At 36.1% G+C, this 21,908-nt stretch overlaps 1 protein-coding gene across 2 annotated transcripts in view; it reads left to right on the top strand.

The window, feature by feature from the left end:
• ZFAT (zinc finger and AT-hook domain containing) overlaps nucleotides 1-18,014 on the top strand; it is a 79,828-nt gene extending 61,814 nt beyond the window's left edge. The window contains exons 13-16 of one of the 2 annotated variants that reach the window (XM_065752564.1): nucleotides 1,642-1,760; nucleotides 3,171-3,297; nucleotides 5,360-5,490; nucleotides 17,484-18,014. In XM_065752564.1, coding sequence (XP_065608636.1) covers nucleotides 1,642-1,760; nucleotides 3,171-3,297; nucleotides 5,360-5,490; nucleotides 17,484-17,723 — 617 coding nt within the window. In that variant the 3' untranslated portion in view covers nucleotides 17,724-18,014. Of the gene's footprint in view, nucleotides 1-1,641; nucleotides 1,761-3,170; nucleotides 3,298-5,359; nucleotides 5,491-17,483 lie in introns of those variants that run through there. The other variant, XM_065752565.1, reaches the window with a different exon arrangement.
• The last annotated feature ends 3,894 nt before the right edge of the window (nucleotides 18,015-21,908 follow it).

The following is a 21,908-nucleotide window of genomic DNA, read 5'->3' on the forward strand; positions in this document are numbered from 1 at the left end:
TCATTGACAGATAATGTCCCAACGAGGCTTTCCAGTGACTGAGTGCAGTTGGATACTGTTTTTCCAATGTGAAGTTGGATACTGTTTTTACCAATGTTTTTACCAAGAATGTTTATTTTTGCCTGGTAGAATATCGTTGGATGGATTTCCGTGATTGTAAAGTGGAATGCTTTTTCTAGGCACCTTATGCTTAGAAGTCTACGTGCAGTGAGAGCTTGGCTTATTACCAGTTTATAAGAGCCTGTTTGAGGCATTTGAACATGATGAGTAAGAGTCATCATTTGCCATCTGGTGGCATAGCTCCTAAAGCAATTAGATTTGTTAGAGTGAGTTCCGGTCACCTAATTCAACAAATTATCTCATGTAGATTATTTCACTTCTGATTTAGTCGATAGGGAAAAAATCAAACAAAAAAAAAAGACAAAAAACAACACTTACTTGCATAATTATAAGCAACTGTGATCTGACATTTGACCAAGTGACTTTAATAAGAAAGAGAGGTAAAGACTGCTTAGTCTAAAATTGGCCGCTTATGATTTCATCATTTTCAGTAGTTTCTTTTACCTGTAAAAAAAATGTTTACTCGGTAAACACAGTGCTAAATTCATGCTGTTGTTAGATAGATGTTAATGTCAACAATGGAAACTCGAAAAATATTAACTCTTTCTGGTTTGCTTTAATTATTTGTTATTTTGAATTGGAGAAAGCTAGAACAAGCACCTTCAAAGACAACAAGTGTCTTAATAGGACAACAGGAAGCCAATATTTAAACCTGAAACCTCACCATTCCCGTTGATTTTTTTTCATACACGTACAGTTTACATTGGAAGCTACAGCAATGTGCAATGGAGCAAGCATTCAAGTTTCTGAAGAATCTATGATTTGAAATAGAAAAGTGTTTATAGTGAAAAAAATTATTTATTTAGAATTATTTAATGCATGTACTAGTCTTCGTTTGTGGTAAGCCTACAGCAGGATATGAGTCACAGTTACCCTTGTGCTTCAAAGGAATGTCCCTTGGAAACTAAGAATGGTCTCTTAGTGCTGCTTAGCTTGAGTTTCAACCATAATCTTGACTGTGAGTGCAAGTTCTTGCCCAGTAAGTTCTTAATGACTTTGCAATTTCAGTTCCCTCTGTTACATTCTGGCTGTCTCTTTTAATGCTTAGCTCCAGACTTGAAACCACTATTTTTTACCTGGACTCTTTTACAAAAATGAAGTGCTATCCCAAACTAATGCAGATAGCTGTGTGTTCTTATTCTTTGTAACTCGGGGAGGGATTCCCAAGGGGGAGAGATGTAGAAGCAAAGAAATATGGGAACAGCATTCCTGCAACTTTTCATCCATCAAAGGGAAGCACAAAGGTAGGGAAGCAGGACTGCTATACCTTTCCAGATACATGAGTTGTTCCAGACTCCTTCTATTACCATCATCCAAAATTGTCTTTTAAGCATTGTAAGAGTTCACCTACTCTGTGTGTTCTTTCCCAGTTTTTCATACTGTTTACATTATGAAAGCAGAGGTTTTTAAATTAACTTGTAAATCTTAGCAGAGATGAGGTTAAATCATATGGGTGTTTACTTCCTTGAAAAATACTTAATATAAAAATAACTGAAAGAATTTAATTTTGTCTCCTTGTAGGTGGCATTAAGTGTCCTGTTTGCAGCTTTGTGTACGGTACAAAATGGGAGTTCAACAGACATCTTAAGAACAAGCATGGGATGAAGCTTGTAGAACACGATGGGGAAGCAAAATGGGAGGTAAGGAAAACTTTCATGGATTTGGCCCTAAGATTTAAGAATGCTAAATAGAGAGAAAGTTAAAGGTAAGAAGTATTCAAGAATGTGTTATCAACTTTATATAAGAACAGGAGGTCATGTGATCTCTCATCACCATTTGCAAGGCACACACACTCCTGTGACTGTTAATATTGACTGCTTTCATGACTAGTAACTGAATTAATAATGTTCTGAGTGGTTATTTCTTTAAAGGGGGGATCTAGTCCTCTGTAAAATTCTCTGAAAGAATGGAAGTTTTAGCAAAAATACACTAAACTAAAAAAAATTCCTATCTTTTAATATATATAGAATATTCACTGATGTTAACCTGAAGGTGCCCAAAGCTGTAAGGTCATACTGAATTAATGAAAGATGTTTATGACTTGGTCCAAACAATGTTAAAATATAGAAAACTGAATTTATAAATTAATCAACTAAATGTGATACTGTTATAAAGAGTAGGTCTTCCACTATGTAGTCTTGTGTCCAAAGTATTATAGGAGTTGCAGGATCAACAATTAGGATCAAAGCTTAGAAAGTTTTAACTTAGGTCTAAGAAGCCAAGTCAGGAAAAAAACAAAATAAAGCCAAACACCACCTGTTTTTTCTCAGTGGGTGGGGTTGTGCAGCTACCTTAAGCAGCTGTAGCTTCTTAATCTTTTGTCTGCTGTAACATTGGTAGCAATTAATTTTTAAATGAAGACTGTTACTTAAATGGAACAAAATTGAATGTAGATGTAGAAGGTATGGCAAAAGCACAGAAACATCCAGTCACTTTTACTGAAAAATCACAGCTAGCAAACTGAGTTTCTACTGCCTGATTAGTTCATTGTTGGTATCCAATGACAGGAAAACGCCAGAAGTCCATTGCAGCGAGCAAGTCAGTTTCAGATCCTGCTCAGGCAATCCAGCCCTAAACATCAGCCTAATGCCTGATTGAGAAGTCTGTCCTGCAGTTCATGTTTGGCAGTATGCATGGATAGAGTGTAAAACCCTCAAAAGCTATCACAGTAGGTTCTATATAGACAGTTATTCAAAGGAGAGAGGGCATATATTTTAAAATGTAGTCATTCAAGTATTATATCCATGTGAATTTCACAAACCATACATACTATGTCTGCCCTCCTTGATGCCCAAACATGAAAAAGGAAGAGGACACTCAGGATTCAAGCATATCTCTGTCACTGGAACATCAATAAAGAAAAATGTCTCATCAGAGCAAAAGTACATGTTAAAGCCTGTTTTGAAAAATACAGTTGTGAGAAAGATAATTTCTGTAATTCTTATTAATTGTCCAGAACTCTTTATTTTAAACTCATAACTTTGGTTGTTCTTTAATTTACTAAAATGAGAGGGAGATTATCCATGCATTGACTGGGTTTTGTTTTCAAGTTAACTGCTGAAGTTTCGGAAGAAGCATCTACTCAGTATCTCCATATCACAGAGGCTGGAGAAGATGATCAAGGTACTCAGGCTGCTGTAGCTGCATTACAGAACCTTAGATACACTTCTGAAAATGGTAAGTTGCTTTTTTAGGGTTTAGAATGCCAAATATATGTATGTTTTCATAAATATCTAACTCATTTCAGTATACTGGGCAATATGTGATCACCTGTGAAACAATTAAAAATGCTGAAATTTGTCATACATAACTTCTCAGGGGTTTATATTTTTTCTTGGAGAGTAAATAAATGAGAAGTGACCATTCATAATGAATTTCTGTGTCCTTAAGTAATTAATACTTATCACGCTCTACTTTGCATTTTATTATTAGATGTGTGGAATTTCCTCCCTATATTATTCAGTGTATTGTTAAATCAGCTGCCTTGGCAAAGCAGATGGTGTGTATCTAATGGCAGCTCTAGCTATCATTTTACTTTCCACTAAAGTCACCCATCATACAGAAAACTATCACAGTGAAATACTGCATTTACCATATTCCTAAAACAGTACAACGAAACTGAATTCTGATGATACAGAATAAACTATTCGGTATCACACTGGACAGGAAAAAGAGTTAGATTAGACTGATAAGACAGAAACAACAGGAACTTTAAGAAGGAACTCTCAGGTCTACGAATGTGTTAAACAGAGACTAGATTCAGTGCTTACATATTTTGAATTTATGTATGTGAATAAATGCAGTGGCTGCCAGAAGAGAGCATTTTACTGATGCTGTGAACTCTCTGGTTCCTAATACAAATAACTTCCATAAGCTTCCATTTTTTCTGGCATCTCCAAGCATGTCACAGTTCCATTATGTAACTGACACTTTCTGTATATTATTTTACTTTAATAAGTGGGAATTCAGAATGAGTAAAAATATCTTGAGAAAATTTCTTAAGCTGTAATATATTTAAATTGCAAGAGAGCATGATCATGGAATATGCTGTTTATAACAGTTTTGATTTTATGCACAAGGCAGCAATTTTCAAAGTAGAAAGATTTGCTTTAATCATCCAACTTTTCTGACATATTCCCTCTAGGTAGAAAATGTAGTAGTTTATACCAGTTACGTAACTGAACGCAGTTATATAGGAAAAAATGAAAGCAAGCAAACATTTTTCAGTTCTCAGATAAAACTGTATTTCATTCAGATAACGAAATATAACTACTGTGTTTGAAATTAAATTTTCTGAGCTGGATTCCCCCCACAGTATCAGTTTGTAAAGGCTAGGAGTTAAGACGTGAGCTTTATTCCATTGACTGGTTCCTTCGGGCCTCTTTCCTAGCTCCAGCAGTTATTTCAGTGATTTCAGCATATTAAAGCAGCTTTATCATGACCTTGAGAGTTTTCCTCCCCTTCTGACATCTGTCATGCTACTGCTAATCGTATGGAGATGGCAGACCACAGGAGGGGAATTCCTACTCCTGCATGTCACAAAACATTCTTCAGCAGCTGAATCTTTCCTTATCTCATTTCAGGAGATATATATATATATATATTTATGTAAACTTACCTTTCCTTTGGCAGGATTACACACATGAAAATAATTTAAAAATGTGGCAAACACGTTCTGGGCACATACTTATAAAGTAATAGGCATTGATTCTCCCAATAAATTAACTTTTTCACTTCAGCACATTAGTGATGGTTTGTTTTAGGTTGAGAGGTGTTGCAGACATTCAGACGATGATAAACGCAGGTACTTAATATACCAAACAGCTGTCTTTGTTGTAGGTATAGAGTTCAGATTCTATTTAAACAGAATGTCTGGCAAATACACATTTGGATTTGTATAGTCTTGCAGCTGCCTAATTTACAGTTACTGCTGTAAGTTGTAGCTAATTGTTTCTCTAGTCAATGTATTCTTTTAAATCTCTTTAAAATAGTCATAAAAGTGAGCAGTGTGGTTTCACTTGATGATACATGTGTTCCTCAGGCAAATTTGTTTTGTGAATACTTTCATCCCTTAGATCTGTTATTAAAGTGTCATGCTATTGAGCTGTTTGAGATTTACAGAAGGCACTGTGTATCAGGGTTAAAGCATAAGGGGAAAGAGCATCCCTGGCAGTTAGATTCACACACCCTTAGGCCTGTTTTATTGTAATGATCTTATTCTTACTGTCTTTCTGATAAGGTGAAAGGCTTGATCCAACAGCTGTGAACATTCTGCAGCAAATCATTGAGTTGGGATCAGAAACCCATGATGCCACTGCAGTTGCTTCTGTAGTTACCATGGCACCTGGAACGGTGACGGTAGTAAAGCAGGTAAGAGCTCTTCTCCAAAACTGCAGCGTTTTATTTTTGTTTATTTCTTGTGAACTTGGTGTTGTTCTATAAGGCCTAAATTGTGAATGACTTTATAAGACACATAATTTGTCCTTGGGTAGTTTTGGACCTGTGTTGTGAGTATATATGTTTATATACACACACACACGTTTATACATAAATACACTCAGGTATTTATAAAAAATACATTGCTATCAGTATAAATACATAAATTATGAGTGGATAAATATATATAGAAACATGTGAGAGCAAGAAAATACAGCATTTTCAGACTTTTTAAAATAATTCATCTCCATCATGAATGGGCATGTAGTCCCACTGTCATCTAAAACAGTGCTTGAAATGCAGCTTAAAATGTTGCTTGAAGAATGTAGAGAGGAAAAGGACCTGGGGGTGTTGGTTGATGCTCGGCTCAACATGAGCCGGCAGTGTGCCCAGGTGGCTAAGAAGGCCAACAGCATCCTGGCCTGTATTAGAAATAGTGTAGCCAGCAGGAGCAGGGAGGTGATCATCCCCCTGTACTCAGCTCTGGTACGGCCGCACCTCGAGTACTGTGTTCAGTTTTGGGCCCCTCACTACAAGAAGGACATTGAGGCCCTGGAGCGTGTTCAGAGAAGGGCAACAAAACTGGTGAGGGGCCTGGAGCACAAGTCTTATGAGGAGCGGCTGAGGGAGCTGGGATTGTTTAGTCTGGAGAAGAGGAGGCTCAGAGGAGACCTTATTGCACTCTACCACTTCCTGAAGGGGGGTTGTGGTGAGGAGGGGGTAGGCCTCTTCTCCCTGATAAGTAATGACAGGACGAGAGGGAATGGCCACAAGTTGCGCCGGGGAAGATTTAGATTAGACCTCAGGAAGCATTTCTTTTCTGAAAGAGTGGTCAGGCACTGGAATGGCCTGCCTAGGGAGGTGGTTGAGGCACCATCCCTAGCGCTGTTCAAGAAGCGTTTAGATGAGGTGCTAAAGGACTTAATTTAGTAGTTGGGTAGAGATAGTGATAGGAGGATGGTTGGACTAGATGATCTTATAGGTCCTTTCCAACCTTATGAACTTATGAACTTATAAAAGAGTCAGGAATTCCTTGGCTCGGTATTCTTTCAGAAGCAAAAGAACATGAAAGCTTTGTATACAGCTGTACATGCCCAGCAACCATTATACTGTTTGACCATAAACATGGATGAGTGACCATCATTTGTCCATTCCAGTGCTAAAGTGAGAGAGATACTTGGGTTCTTAAAGTCATGTACTGTGAGAACAAAGAAGACTTGTGCCTAGTCTGAGTTCACACTGCCTTTCTTAACGAGGGATGCAACACAATTCATTTGCAGGTATATAACAGCTCAGAGAAGAATATTACTGATGCTCTTTAACAGCAGTTGCTTCTGTGACAGTAGTCAGTGCGACCACTCACATTAGGGAAAAATGAAGAAAAAAGTCAAGTGAGTTGTAGTTGGTTGAGAAGATAGGTAGTTGGTTTTGTTGCTAACAGGACTATTCTAAAGAGCATGAATAAGGTGACTTGTTAGTTTCAGGCTTCTTCAAGGATTCTTTGTATGGGAAAAATGCTGGATTAACTGATAAAGAATTAAATGACAGAATTTGTAGTAAGTAATATAGTTCCTTTTAAAATGAGACAAACCTCATAAGGTATTGGTAGAAGTAATGTTAGTGTATACATATAATTCTTGAAGTCTAGTCCTGAGCAGGTTTTGCTAAGAATATTTGCATACGTATAATATTGCATTTTAGAATTAAGAATGATAAGATACACAAAATTGGCATGCAAAGGAGAATCATTTTCATCTTGAGCTGACAGTTGAGTATGAATATCAAGCCTTTTGCTTCCTCAGTATTTCTCACAGATGTCTACAGATTTCGATGCTGAAACTTTGTTCCTCCCCATTATGCTCTCCATGCTATGCTTGTTCTTCCTGTTTCATCATACTACTTTACTTTATCCCTTTTTCTGTTCTGTCCAATTTCATTCCTCAGGGTATCTGCACCTGATATAGTTGGTAGACCAGGAAAGGAGAGTTTGTGAGAAGACTTAAATTCCTGAAGAGTTAAAGGAGCTCCTTTTATTTAAAAGAACCCAAAGTGCTGTTATTATGGTTGCGTGAACTACCTTGAGTTCACTGGTTTTTTTGGTATTGTGGATATTAAATTCTTAAAAATTACATAAAAGTGTGTAGTCTGTGAAGACAGTATTTAGATAATAGCCACCCAGATGCCAGGGAAACAGGGCAGAATTTCAAGAAAAAGCATTTCAAAAAAGTTTTTATTATTATTTTTTACTTAGCAGGTATTTTCATTAGAAAGCATGGAGGAAATTTTGGGTAATTTTTTTTTTTTATTAAGAAAAGCAGATCCAGGTTTGTAAACAAAATTCAGTCATTACAAAGGAGAGACATTTCAATCATTTCTATGTGCAAATTTAAAAGCAACTTTAGCTGTACGCACCACCAACGTGTACACTGTGCTTTGTGACCTGTTTTAAAGATTAATTGCAGCATTATCCATTACCAAGTACTCTTTTCTCTTTAAAAGTGTGTATTTTGAGGCCCTTCTACCAAAAACCTAGGAGAAAACAAAGCCTAGATAAGTGGTAGTTTTGAGGAGGAAACTAGATATGGAACAGGTTGCCAAGACGTGTGCTGAATGCCTCTTCCCTGGGGATGAAGGTCAGGCTGGATGGGGCTCTGAACAACCTGATCACGCTCAAGATGTCCCTGTTTCTTGCAGGGGAGTTGGGCTAGATGACCTCTAAGAGACCCTTTCAACTGAAAGATTCTATGATTTTATGAAAATACATAATTTAAAACATTCAGTGACTCTTCAAGTATTTAATCTGATCAATTTCTCATTCATCTTAAAATCTGTCCGTTCTTGTTAGAGCATCTGAATTTGCTGATAGTATGTTGTAAGTGTTAATATTACAAATTAATTCTGTCTGTCACTTTTTAATCCATAGTTCTAGCCTTTCAGTATACAAGCTGTTCAGAACTGGTCACTGCTTTTCCCTTGCTTTATATACAGCAATGGCTTCCATTGGTCTAATGTCAGAGTGACATAAGCTCCATTTGCTCCTGCATCAAATACTGAAATCTCACAGCATAGAATCTTTGCTGGTTTTCTTACATTTTCCCACTGTTAATAGTGCTGTTGATAAAATGCCTTTTTCCCCTGATTTGAAGTTGCAGAGAAAAAAAATTATTCAGTGTAGAGCTATAGTACTTCTCAAACAGAGTGATCTTGTGCTACCCCTGCTTACATTGAATTTTTCTAATGCCTTAGGTTTGATTGGCTTCCTAGTTACCTTGATTGGGCTCTGTGGAAGTAGAGCAAGGAACAGAGGAGATCTGCAGAGGTGCTAGTTGTTTTTTTCTTATGATTTTTTTTCTTTTAATTTCATACTTCTGATGCTTTATCAAATCTCTTTGACCTATTACACTTTTCTATTTATGGTTTTCAATTCTTACCTTTCCCAGTAGAGAATGGCTTCGGAATTATAGCCACGCCCATTTTTAGTGTGAGGGGAAAGGTCTTCAAATGTTATTAACATGACTATAATCCTCTCCTATTTGGAACTGACAGCTTGTTTTTTTTTCATTTAATACCTCATTGCTTTCTAAGGGATATCACTCATTTGTACCTGCTACTTTTGTCAGGTTTTAATTAAGCTGAGTTCCTAATTGTTAACCTTGAGGTGATCATAAGACATGTTCGTATTTCACTTCCCCACTGGAAGATTTATTCTGCACTCTGTTCTGTGACCTTCAGCTTCTCTTGTGGATTAGGAGACAAAAAATTCATTCAGGGTGTCAGCAATATATCAGCATCATCTGTCACTAAATTTCCATTCTTGTTCTTCAGTGGCCTCTCCAAGTCATTGCATAGCAGCTCTGTATCTTTTTTTTTTTTTCTTAACAACATTTATTGTTCTGATTTTTATGCTGTTATGTTTCTTTTTTTCTTGAAGAGCATACATAACCCAGTTTTTTCATCAGTTCTCACCTTCATCTCTCATTTTTGGCTTTCATATTCTAGAATTGCTTTCATAATCTAGAAATTTCTTCTAAATTCTAGATTAGCAGGATATTTTTAAAGGGTTTTTTTTTTTTTCAGTGAATGTTTCACTACATTATTGGTATCTTTTTCTTCCTTTTTCTTCCTGGAACTCTGCAGTATTTGTACTCCTCTACTTATAAATGTGCTATTGACTCTAGATCCCTGAAACTGTGTGAATCCAGATAGTACCCATTGATAAGGCAGCCATCTTCATCCCTTAGTACTGCCCAAACCTGCATGTTCAGATGTCTTCTCTGTGCAGTACTTGGAGTGTTTCATGTTCAAGGAAAACTTTTGCCTGAAGAAACAAGCTTTGTCCTTCCCAGTACACTGCCATGTCCCATAGCTAGCACTGTCTGGTATCTTCTTTTTGATTTATTTTGTATCAATTCACAACCAGAAAAGTTACCAATTTTACAGTGTTCTATTACATTATTTCTCTGAGTTCTGTGTATTCGTATTGCTTATATATTAAACCATGAGTACAAATTATGTAGCTATACTCAAGATCAGATTTTCCATTCAGAGCTCCCGCCTCACAAATTGGGTGCTGAGAAGGAAAAAAGAATTCAATCTTGACTATGGAAACTTTATATTTGTTGATCATATGAATGATTTTATAAAAGAAAATCATTTCACAGAAAAGCAATAATGAATCCCAGACTGAATCATTATTCATAATATGACTTTAAACAAAGAAATTGTGAATAAGTCCTATCTAGCCTAGTCCTACAAGTCCTATATGTTATGGTTGGGAAATGGGAATTGATGTTAGCTCTATTAGCTCTGATTTTGTCGTGGTGTGTCCTTTAGGAGGTTCTGCCTAGAACGTGAAATGACTTCAGCTCATTCTTGCCTGAGAGCCAATATATTAAATTATTATCAATATTAAACCTTTTTGGTGTCTAATTTGGGAGAAATTCTGTCATGTTGTTGCGCTATGGAAACATACAGCTGATAAGGAAGGTAATGCACACCAAATGCCTGAGTGAAAACCAAAATCCAATTGTGAGGTTCTGCCACTGTGTTCTGAAACTGGCAAAGATCCACGCTGAAGCTTTGATCGCAACATGACACGAAAAGAACAGTCCTGTCAGTTTGAATCTGTTTCAGTTACTAGCGAGCAAGTCTGGATCGCTACAGATAGCGATGGAATTTGTGGCATAACACGTAATGTGGGAAAAAAGGTAAAAACATAGAGTGGTACATCTGAAGAATTGTTAGGAAAGAGACTGATAATGCTTTAACAAAATAAGAAACATTCATAGTGAATGGTAAAGATGGACAAGAAAATATATTGACATATGGACATGTTGAATATAGAGGCAGGATTGGAGGATGAGTAACCTTGCTAACAGCACAGCCACCCTTGATTAACAGTGGCTGCAGATGTGTTCTCAAAAACGTTCAAGGAATCACTGTACTGTAGTACTCAGTTAAGTTTGGTTGCTTGTTATCTGTGTCTACAATGTTACCAAAACGTACTGTTTTAATGTAGATATTAGTAAACAGATATGCTGTTAATTTGCTGTCTTTAGACCTGAAATACGTTTTTGAGTATTTTTACTAGCACAGAAGTAATTCTTCTGATATGAGAAACTCATCAGCAGATGATTATATAAAGCTTTAAATCTTGTCCTCAGTATTGTTTTTCCTATATGAACAAACTACTGAAATCCCTTTTTATTCAGAGCAAATCCTGCCTGTCCTGTACATAGAAAACTGCTAAAGAAGAGCAGCACTCTTTGTTCTCTCTAACAAGACCAAATCACTCCCCATTCCAGAATCCAAGTAACTTGTTCCCAAGGTATTTTTCACCTCCTCAAATCCCCGTACTTTTCCTTAATTCCTAATTCTCCTTAACACTATACCTAGGTGAGCACTGCAAACAGATTTTTTTCTTCTGCTGCCTTTCTGGTAGCACATTGGCACGTAAAAGATTTAGTTGAAGATTCAGAGCTTCACATCCTAAGTAATACAAAGCCATTTTTGTCTCATCTTTTTCTTTGTTGATATTTGACAGAACTATATGGCTACTCTAGGCAATCTTCTCTTATCCCCGTTGAAGACTGCATCTCTCCTCTGTTTTCCTGGGGTTATAAAGCTATCACATCAAGCTTTCTCTGAAGAAGATAATGAAGATTATATTAATCACTAGTAATTATTTTTATTATTAATTTTACTACTTTCTGACTTAGTGGCCTGTGTCACATATGCTGTTAAGATTTTGATTCCTATCTTTTGATCAGTCCATGAAGATTTAATTATTCATTTTTCTAAACAACTTTTCTTAATGCCTTCTTCCATATTGTGGCCAAGAATGTCAGCGGTACCCTGGGGTGAATTAAAAGAGCATGGCCAGCAGGTTGAGGAATATTTTCTTCCCTCTCTACTCTGCCCTGGTGAGGCCATATCTAGAGTAAGAAAGTTTGAGTTGAACATGACAGAGAGCTTCTTTACTTTGAGAGTTGTTACAGAGCACTGGAGCAGGCTGGTCAGAGAGGTTGTAGAGTCTCCTTCTCTAGAGAGATTCAGAATACACTTGGATGATTTCTTGTGCAATGTAATGTAGGGAACCTTCATTGGCAGTGGGTTGGACTGGATGACTTGCAGAGATCCCTTCCAACCTGTACCAGTCTGTGATTCTGTGGTTGTCCTTAGTTTTGTGGATTCTGAATGAGGAGCAGTTTTCTACCTCAGATCTTCAAAAATATGACACCAGCAGTTATCTGTGGTTAGGCTGGTGGTGTGTTGACACTGCTGTCTGTTACATGAATGTGGAATCGTAGAATCACCAAGGTTGGAAATGACTTCCGAGATGAATCAGTCCAACTGTCCACCTATCCCCAGTACTTCCTGCTAAACCATGTCCCTCAGTATGAGGTCTAAATACTTCTTGGACATCTTCAGTGTTGGTGACACCACCACCTCCCTGTTCCAGAGCCTGACCACTCTTTCAGAGAAATTTTTCCTAACACTGTTGGAGGGTACCACTGTCACATTTATATTGTTCTCACCCATCTCCCTTTGTCTGCTTACTGTTTCATGTTTTATGTTGAAATGATAAGACCTTTGGATGTGAAGTACTTTTTGTACTTAGAATACCTGATACAGTTCAGATCCTGGTCCAAAGCACTAATACTAACAATGGAGGGCAGCTATTGGCTGCTGAATACTTTTTTTTCTATTCAAAAACAAGAGACAAGAGTGATCTTAGAACCATGTAGGATTAACTCTGTTCCTGAAAAGCACAGTAACATGTTTTCAGCCTCAGCTTCTAAATACCTTAGTCTCAAGAGCAAGTGTATGAATTGTTTCAATAGCCAGACCGATCTTTATCAAGCTTAGAAAAACACTGTTTTTTCATGCTTTTCACACTTTATTTTAGTTCTTTTTATCGTTTCATTCTGTGATCTCTTCAGGCTCTGGTAAAATCCTACCATGGCAACAGCCACTTTTTTCAAAGTGCCAGCAGAAGTAATGCATAGCGGGGATTGCATATCAGCTTGCAGATGATCACAGAACAGAATTTTATAGTATAACACATCTTCAAAAATAAGCATCTAATGACATTAGTGTGGCTGTCATGTTAACAGCTACTGCATGTTACACCTCAGCAACACTCATATTTTAATCTGGCTCTGATTTGTACCTACTTGATCCTGGATACACTTCATCCTGAACATTTGTTTTTACAGAGTTACATATGTGCTGGTTATCATGACCGATGTTCCTTTAGCACGTGGAGCAATTTATTGTTTAACTTGGGAGTGCTAGCAGATAAAAGTTTTATTTGGGGGAGATGTCCCTGTTTTCTTAGTTTTTGTGAGGTTCTAGTCATCTGTATAGCATACAGATAAAATCTCTTATCAGCATTAGTCCCCTCTGTTAGAGCTCTGAAATTGTGGCAATGTTGCTGTATTTCTTCAGAAGGGAATCTGGTGATAAATCATTCCACCAGATAAGTGGCATTGCCAATCACAGTCTCTTTGTCAGGATTTATTCAACCAGCCAATGGTTAAAGCTTCTTAAAAATCTGCCTTACCTGTATGAAGATTTGTTTGCTGCTAAGCATTTTTAGTTTCACGAAACTTGAGTCTTATGTACCGAGTTTTCCTGTTGTTCTGAAATGATTGTTCACCAGGTTGTCTTTGTTTTGTAGCTCACTGTAGAGATTCATGTGATCAAATACACTGTTTTTCTGTGCATCTGTGTATTTTTCACACAATATGTCTGTCTGTAAATTTGAACAGGAAGAGTGTTCAGATTATTCAAATGACCCCAAACAAAATGGTAGAGGCGGTCCAGCAGGCAGCAATGTAAGCTGAGGTGTCACATATCCAGGTGCCCTCTATGATCTAGAATGCTTATATTCACCTTTTGTTTTCGGCTTTTCAGTAAATAACTTATACATTTACTTACTGTGGTTTCTTAAAACATAAATAGTTATCTGTAACCTAGTGTAAGATTCCGAATTCCTGCAATATCTGTTTAACTTTTCTTCTTTGTGGTAACCTGAAAGGCAGCATTCAGTCTGAAATTAAGGCACAGATTCTGCAGAGGATTTTGAGTTATACCCACCAAGGCTGTTTTAAACATGTGAATCTGGAAAAATGTTGATACTCATTATTTCTTTCTATAAGCTATAGAATAAGAAAGCAGCTTTGGCTATTTAGATATCCTTTTTTCCCCATTTTACAGAAAGGAGGACATATATTTTGGCATGTTAATGGCTTGAGTTAATAAGAATTACTTGCTTTGTTTTATAAGAAGTTCCTCTAGATGCATCCATTTTTTGTCATTTACATAGTCCTCAGATAGATGCATTTAGAACTTGAGATAATTTAAAAATCTCGATCTTTTTAGAAAAACGTGGAGTCAGAGGACCTGTTAACTTCCATGAGGAAACACTTTCAGCTAGAAAAGAATATTTATGCAGGTACTGAATTGGTTTAGTATACCAGCTGTGTATGGCTTCAGATTCTTGCTGTCATTCTTTAGCAAAGCATAAGCAGCCAGATGCTTTTCAGCTGGCTCTTGAAAAGAAAAGAGGTCATGGGTGCTACTCTTCAGAAGATTTCAGTTGCCAATAAAAAGAATTGAGTGTAGTAACTTCATTCATTCTTATGGCAGCTGTCCCACTGTTTCTTCAGTTTGAGAGATGTAAATTAACATTTTGAGATTATTCCCTGCGGAACAATCTAACAGGAACCAAGCAGAAGCATGTAAACATTGAACTGATTTGAAATGTAAATATCCAAAATAAAGTGGTAGTTTGTCAGCCTAAAAGGATTACAGATAACTGTCCAAAAAAGGTGCTGGAACCTAGATAAACCAGAAGGACATTAGATTTCTTTATCTTGCTTGACAAGGGCATAAATCCACATTGATAAAGGTAGGTAGGGAAGTTAAATGAACCTTCTTTACTATTCATTTTAATTTCAAAAGCACATGAAATAAGTATGAGGTTGTTGTTATTTAATTGAATGAGTTTCTGGTTTCATTTCATTTTCGTGTCAACTGTGCTTTATTTGTCTTCCTTTGTTTATTATTTATGCACACTCGTTGAACTATTTTTAAAATTATTCATGGGCTCTGATTTAGAGGGACTAAAGTGAGACCACACAAGATTTTCAGACCCTGTTGTGCATTACTGCAGCTCTTAGCAAAGGAGTGTAATTTTTCTGGCCTGACACATGTTGTTGGAAGATTATGTATCATGCAGTAATACTGGAGAAGTTACTGTGCATTACATAATTAAAATGCCAACTTTTAGACACCTCTATCTGTATATGTTTGAAGATCTCTAGCATCAAGGACTCTATCTGTGAGCTGACTTAAGAACAAGCTGTGAAATTTTAATTGCCTGATATTTTTAACTGCAGCTTTCTATCTCCACTGGTGATTAGACTTTTGTCTACCTGTTCTGATCTTCCTTATTAGATGTTGTATGGAGCCCTCAATTTCAAGCAGGAGCCACCACTGGAGCAGGTAGCCTCAGGAAAGAGAATTTCTGGAACAGTTACAAAATGGAAGTGCTGTCTGAATTCACAAAATTCCTATTGTTTTAAGCAGGGGTTAGAGTGTTTTTTGTTGAAAAAGGTATGTGGGAGTATCAGGAGAAGAAAAGTGTAATGTTTCTTAATGTGGAATGGAATTTGTCCTTCTCCCATAGCTTTATCCCTATAATCTGAGCCCTGTGCAACAAAGCCAGAGTCAGCATCAATAGCTATGATTGTGCTGTTGAAGTAAGGTAAATGACGTTGGTAAGATTCTCTTTAGAAGTTTGTTCTTTTACCAGTTAAGATCTACTTATATTTCATCACTGTACCTCAGACTACTGACTCTGAATAATTTAACACCTTGATGTACTTGTTATTGTTCAAAAAAAGGCTTTGGAAAGCTTGATAATTTGAGTGAAAGTTCTAAGTGATATGAAGTCCTATGGGACTTGTGTGTGTTTGAAATCTTCCTGATCTTTCAGATACTTAAAACATGGAAGAAAAAAAATTCAGAAAAGTTAAGGTACAAAAATGGGAATATTTGCTTAGGGAAGTGTAACAAAAAGTAGAAAAAAAATCGAGAAAAGAGAACCAAGAAAATGAGCATACAGAATTTCTCTTTGCTGATCTCTAAGGAGTCTGTCACATGCTCGAACACTTCACTGCTGTTCTTCCCACAGTTCTCTTAAGCACCAGTACTGAACTTACATAGATTTTTTTGAACTTCACTGTTCTAATAATACTACTAAATCAATGTAGTAGAAAGGAGGAGAGCTTTTGAATCACTTTCTAATTAAAAAGAAAAAAGCATGTTACAGATCTCTGTCTGTGTAATTTAGTGTAGTCCACTAAGAGTGGTATCTATCATACTTAACTTATTTTTTAAAATCTCTTATGACTTCAGTGCTGCCAGGAGCACAGCATACACTGCTCTGAGGTAAAGGGTTACACTGACATCTGGTAAACTGATAATTTATTGATCCTGCGTTCTCTTTGCATTACACTTTGTGTGATTGTTGGAAATGCCGTCAAGTTTTGCTTTCTGCCAAGGTATGTAGGTAAACCACAGTTTTGTGTCCATGCTCTGTTGTTTGTGATATATTTTGGTTATGATTGATATAAAAGTTGGTGATTTATAGATCCATTTGATGATATGAAAAAAAAGTATTTCTGTAGAGGTTGCTCCTAGAGATTCAGTCAAGTACTTTCTTGCTGTGACAAATAATTCTAGTATTCTTTCAGTAATATAAAAACTTGTTGCTTCAATAACAGTGTGAGGGATGCATTTCAGTAAAACTTAAATTTCAGTTTTCTAGTAAATAAGTCCATTATGTTTTGGTTAAAATGACTGTTGTTAAAGTTTCTTTTTTCCTTCAATGAGCAACAGTCTATTGGCTAAAAAAACAAAAGTGGGAAATGATTTTGTGTTCTAACCATTTTGTGGCAACACTGCCCATAGCAGGGAAGCTGGGTCCAGGTGATCTTTAAGGTTCCTTACAACCCAAGCCATTCTCTGATGATTCTGTGATGTCTGGAGATGTCTTATAATGCGGTTTTGAATTGATTCTCATATCATTGATACTGGAGGAGTTATTCTGATTTATTTAGATAAAAGCAGTTTTGAGTGAATTACTGGTTAATTAAAGTTTAATTTTAATTTAATTTTAATTTAAGGAGATTAAAGGTGTTTCAAGAGATGTAGGTTCCTGTAACTTCATAGCTCTCCATGCATGTAACTGAAATGATGGGTTACTGCTTTCAGTATTTTGTGTGTCTGAACACCTATTAAAAGTAATCACTACCAATTTTATGTGAAACTGGTGTTTTCATTTCTTTCTGATTTCTGTCTTGCATTTGTATTAGTCGAAAAGCAAAACTTGTGTAAACACCTCAATTTCTTCCTAGGTAAAAGAAGAGGAGCAATCAGCCAATCACACTTTGATGATTCAGGAGACTCTGCAGCAGGCATCAGTGGAGCTGTCTGAACAGCATCACCTGGTAGTCTCATCAGATGAAGTGGAGGGAATCGAGACAGTGACTGTCTACACGCAGGGTGGAGAAGCTTCAGAATTCATAGTTTATGTTCAGGAAGCAATGCAGTCTGTCGAAGAGCAAACTGTAGAACAGTCTGTGCAGGAACTCTAAAGAATGGTATTTAAATGTGATGGCTACTTGATTTGCCAAAGCCAAAACTTGTTTGGTTTTTTTCCTAATGCAACCAAAAACAAACAAGCAGACAGATTTTCAGTTAAGTTGTGAGGTAGAACCTTTTTACTAGATATGGCTGGTTGGGTTGTATCAGTAGCTTTCAGTACAAAAAATACTTTGGACTTTCTTTTTCCTGAAAAAATGTTCCTTTTATGAGGAAAAATTATTCTTCCTCATCAGAAATCTTGTTTGATTCCTGTAGATCTCCAAAATATTGTTTGCCCATTATTGTTTATACCACAATAACAAAAGCATCCCTCAAGCAGCAGATTGTCTAGAAAAGTCCATCCATCCCATCTTATACATACTGAGTTTGTGCTTGACTTCAATGGAAGCAGTTTTTTTGGGGTGGATTTTTTTTCTTATTATTTTAGGAAAAATTAGAAGGATGTCTGATTTCTGAATACGTGCTTAGAATGTGTTTGCATATTTGTAGACCTGACCCAGTTAAAGACTCAAGATTTAGAAGTTTACACTGATGGATTTTAATTTTTATTTGTGAGTTGATTGTTTGAGAGAGATTTAAAGCCATATATGACAATTTTAGGTACCAATTATTTTTTAGATAATTGGATAATGATAACTCTTTCCATCTCCCTGTTCAGTACCATATGATGAAACCAAATGTTTGTCAGCTCAGTGAAATAGTCTTCTGTTTTTAAGAAAAAAATATATTCAAATTATTTGTAAATGCTATAAAATGTTTGTTCATATGTTTTAAAAAGATGTTTGTAAATATGACTGTGTGAAAGAACTTGTACAAAAATTAAGTAAATTGACAGAAGATTAGATATTCTTAATTATAAATGTATATACTTCCAGATATTTCTTTGTGAATTTGAATTGTTTCTGATTTAATATTTTTAAACTTGAGCTATAAAAGTTACTAATTAATAATAAAATTGTCATGTTTTCTTTTAATGCATTAATTACTTTAAAGGTTGATCTCCTTTTGACAGCTAAGAATGCTGTTTTGTATGACTCTGACAGATTATTTGTCCACTTAGTCGTTTCTAATCAGGAAAGTAGTGTAATGAAGTCTAGCAGGAATAATTTATGTAATTGAAGCTATTTATGGGCATTCTAAGTAGAGAAGTAGAGAAAAGCTTTTAAATACATTCATGTAATGTATTGAGTTGGTTGTCTACCTCTTGTAAATCTGCTTTTTTATATGTGTCATACAAAATCAGAGTGCAAACATTCTGTGGTAGATTCTCCCTTAACTGCGGTGATAGGGAATTAAAATTTGTTGATGGAAAAGAACTAAACAAATACTTCAAAATTAAGCGATGTAAAAATAATTCAGCATTAGTGGTTGCTAATGTTTCTTCTGCTTTAATTTTGAAGTGTGTAAGTGTGTTAGATTTGTAGGTCAGAGATTTATTTCTTTTCCAGTTACTGTAGCTGGCTGGGGCTGGTTACATGTCAGTGTTGATTTCAGTAAACCTCATTAGACAAGAAGTGATCAGTAACAACTGGGATGTAGAAAATGTTGCACCAAATATGCCATCTTGATTAACCTGCAAAAGGTACTTGTTTTTGTAAGTACTGGTTAAAATGCAGTGTCAAATTGCAAAAATAAGTCTGTTATCTGAAAGAGAATAAAAACACACTTGATAGGTTTTCTTAGAACTTACTGAAAGTAGCCAATTTGCTATTAGTCCACATTTATAAGAGCCTCTGGATCATATGCAGTAACAGCTATGTTTTTGATGTAAAATCTTTCTGAATCAATTCAGCAGTGTATTGTATTATTATCTGACTGATTGAATACTTTTGTAAAAGTATTCAAAAATTCTGAAGTAAATTATTTCTAGATGGACTCAGTACTTCTCATTATGTGAAGTATATCAGTATTTGGAGAAAAGTGTTAATTTTTCTTATTTTTCTTGTTTTAATTGTTGTATGTCATAGCCATGCATACCAACAGAAATTTAAGGCTTGATTTGCTTTTTGTTAAATAGCACTAGAAGGATCACACTTCCTTATGTTTTGGAGAAAGGAATTCCATTGTACTAAATTTTATGACTTCTAACACGTATTAAGTCAGAGATGAATATAGATAGTAGGATTTCCAGTGCCAAAGCATAAGCATATATGTTGGTTTTCTATAACCTTTTTTATTTAAGAAATGCTTTTCAGGTGTTTTCTGAGGTTCTATTGTTATTATTATTTTCACTATTATTCTCTTAAAAATGCAATGGTTGGAAAGCAGCATTGGAACAGGCTGCCCAGAGAAGTGGTGGAGTCACCGTAACAGGAGGTATTATAGGGATGTGTAGAAGGCACTAAGGGATATGATTTAGTGCTGGACTTAGCAGTGTTTGGTGATTGTTGAACTTTGATGATCTTGAAGGTCTTTTCCAACCTAGATCTTCCTATGATTCAAAGACAGGAAATATTTTGAGCTTTGTTGAGTACTGTGTGTTTAATTGTTGTCTCCGTAATTATTACATTTTCATATTTCTAGAGTATGCAACAACTGCAATATCAGGAGGTGATAAGTGCTTCCTCTTTAATGTAGGTCATTACATTTCACAAAGTGGATGTCCAAAGATCTGTCTGTTTTTCAGAAGCAAGTTACTGAAGGAAGAAAGACAGAACTTTATACCAGTCGCTTGCGCTAAGGGGCCTCAGCTGTTCAGCTGACTTTTGTTGGGATTTGGAACTACCAAGAAGGTAAGTCTGTTCTTTTGCTTGGAGAAGGTCTGTATCTGTCTAGCACCTAAGCAGCAGAGATACTTTAGAGTGTGGATTGTCTTAATAAATTTTTTCAGAATAATCTAAAGTTACAAAGTTTTGAGGTCCCACACAGTATCTTGGCACCTCAGTACAGAATTTAGTTATGCTAAAAGGCAATTGAAAATGCATTCGCATTCCTATATATTTTCTCACAACTTGGATATGTACTCTACAAAAATAAAAGAAACAAACCAAAAAGAACCCCAAACTTGCCTCTCAAGAACAAGCAAGTACATTTAGCACAGTAGGGAAAGAAAGAGAGTAGCAGGAATGATATTACAAGATATTCAGTCGTTCAAAGAAATGTTTTGAACTCTTACTGGACAGAGAATATAGTATGTGAGGGCACTTTTTGGTGCTGTGTTTAACTGTACAATCAGGATTTGATCTTTGTGTTGAGCTCCTCCTGCTTGCCTACAGAGGAGGTTTATCATTTGCTGCACTGCTTGTTGAAGCTTCGGTAAGGTTACTGAAGATAGAAGAACTGACCCAGTGAGGAAATTTAAGTACTCAGCCCTTCTGAAATCCAAACTCTTAGGATAAAAGCAAACTCAAAAAAAAAAAAACTCAAGAAAGAAAACTCAATTCAGGAGAACTTTTTTCAAATTTACATCTATTATGGAGGCAGTTGGGGTCCATCAACAAGTCTTATGCTTCAAGAGCTAGAAAGCCCTACTTAAATGTGCAGTTGCATTTCTGTAAGAACAATGAGGTTCATCTGAGGATGGTGCACCTAGTGTTGAATTGAAAAGAATGTTGATTTTTATTTTGCTGTTCTTTTCATCTGAAAGTAATGATTGTTATCAGAGTGCACATAGTGAAGCAGAGTAGAACAGATGCTGTACACAAAATCACAGTTGTTTTTGTTTATTTTATGTTTATTTTGTTGATGGCACATTGCAGTTCCTACTTTTTGGAGTTACGGTTGAGCTGTATGTGAAATTTTAAGCAGGGAAGGACATGAACTTATTTGCAGACTGCATCACAGGTAAAATATGCTTTCTCTAGGTAATGCTAATATTACAGTCTTTGCTCATAACTCAACAAACTACAGATGTTCTTTTTTATAGTCTGATCACAGTGAGGTTACTGAGTTTTACTGTGCATGGCTTGACAGCTTCTCAGTTTGCATTTCCCAATTTTACATCATTAGCAGACATCATTTCCATTGATAGCACTGCTACTCTGTTTATCCTTTTTTTCTTCCTTGAAATGAGAACTTTTCATCTTGGAAGACTTTCATGTCCACTTAGTCATAATTATATTTTGGCACATTCTGAGAGCATCAAACTTCATATTATGAAATTATTATGTAGCTTCATATTCATCTCTCATGTAGTTCCACAAGGTATAGGTAATTAGTTGCATAATCTTTCATGC

This window comes from Cyrtonyx montezumae, unplaced genomic scaffold (genome assembly GCF_038088225.1).
Source record: "Cyrtonyx montezumae isolate F1298 unplaced genomic scaffold, pur_monq_1.0 scaffold_8, whole genome shotgun sequence".
In the NCBI taxonomy this organism is placed as follows: Eukaryota; Metazoa; Chordata; class Aves; order Galliformes; family Odontophoridae; genus Cyrtonyx; species Cyrtonyx montezumae.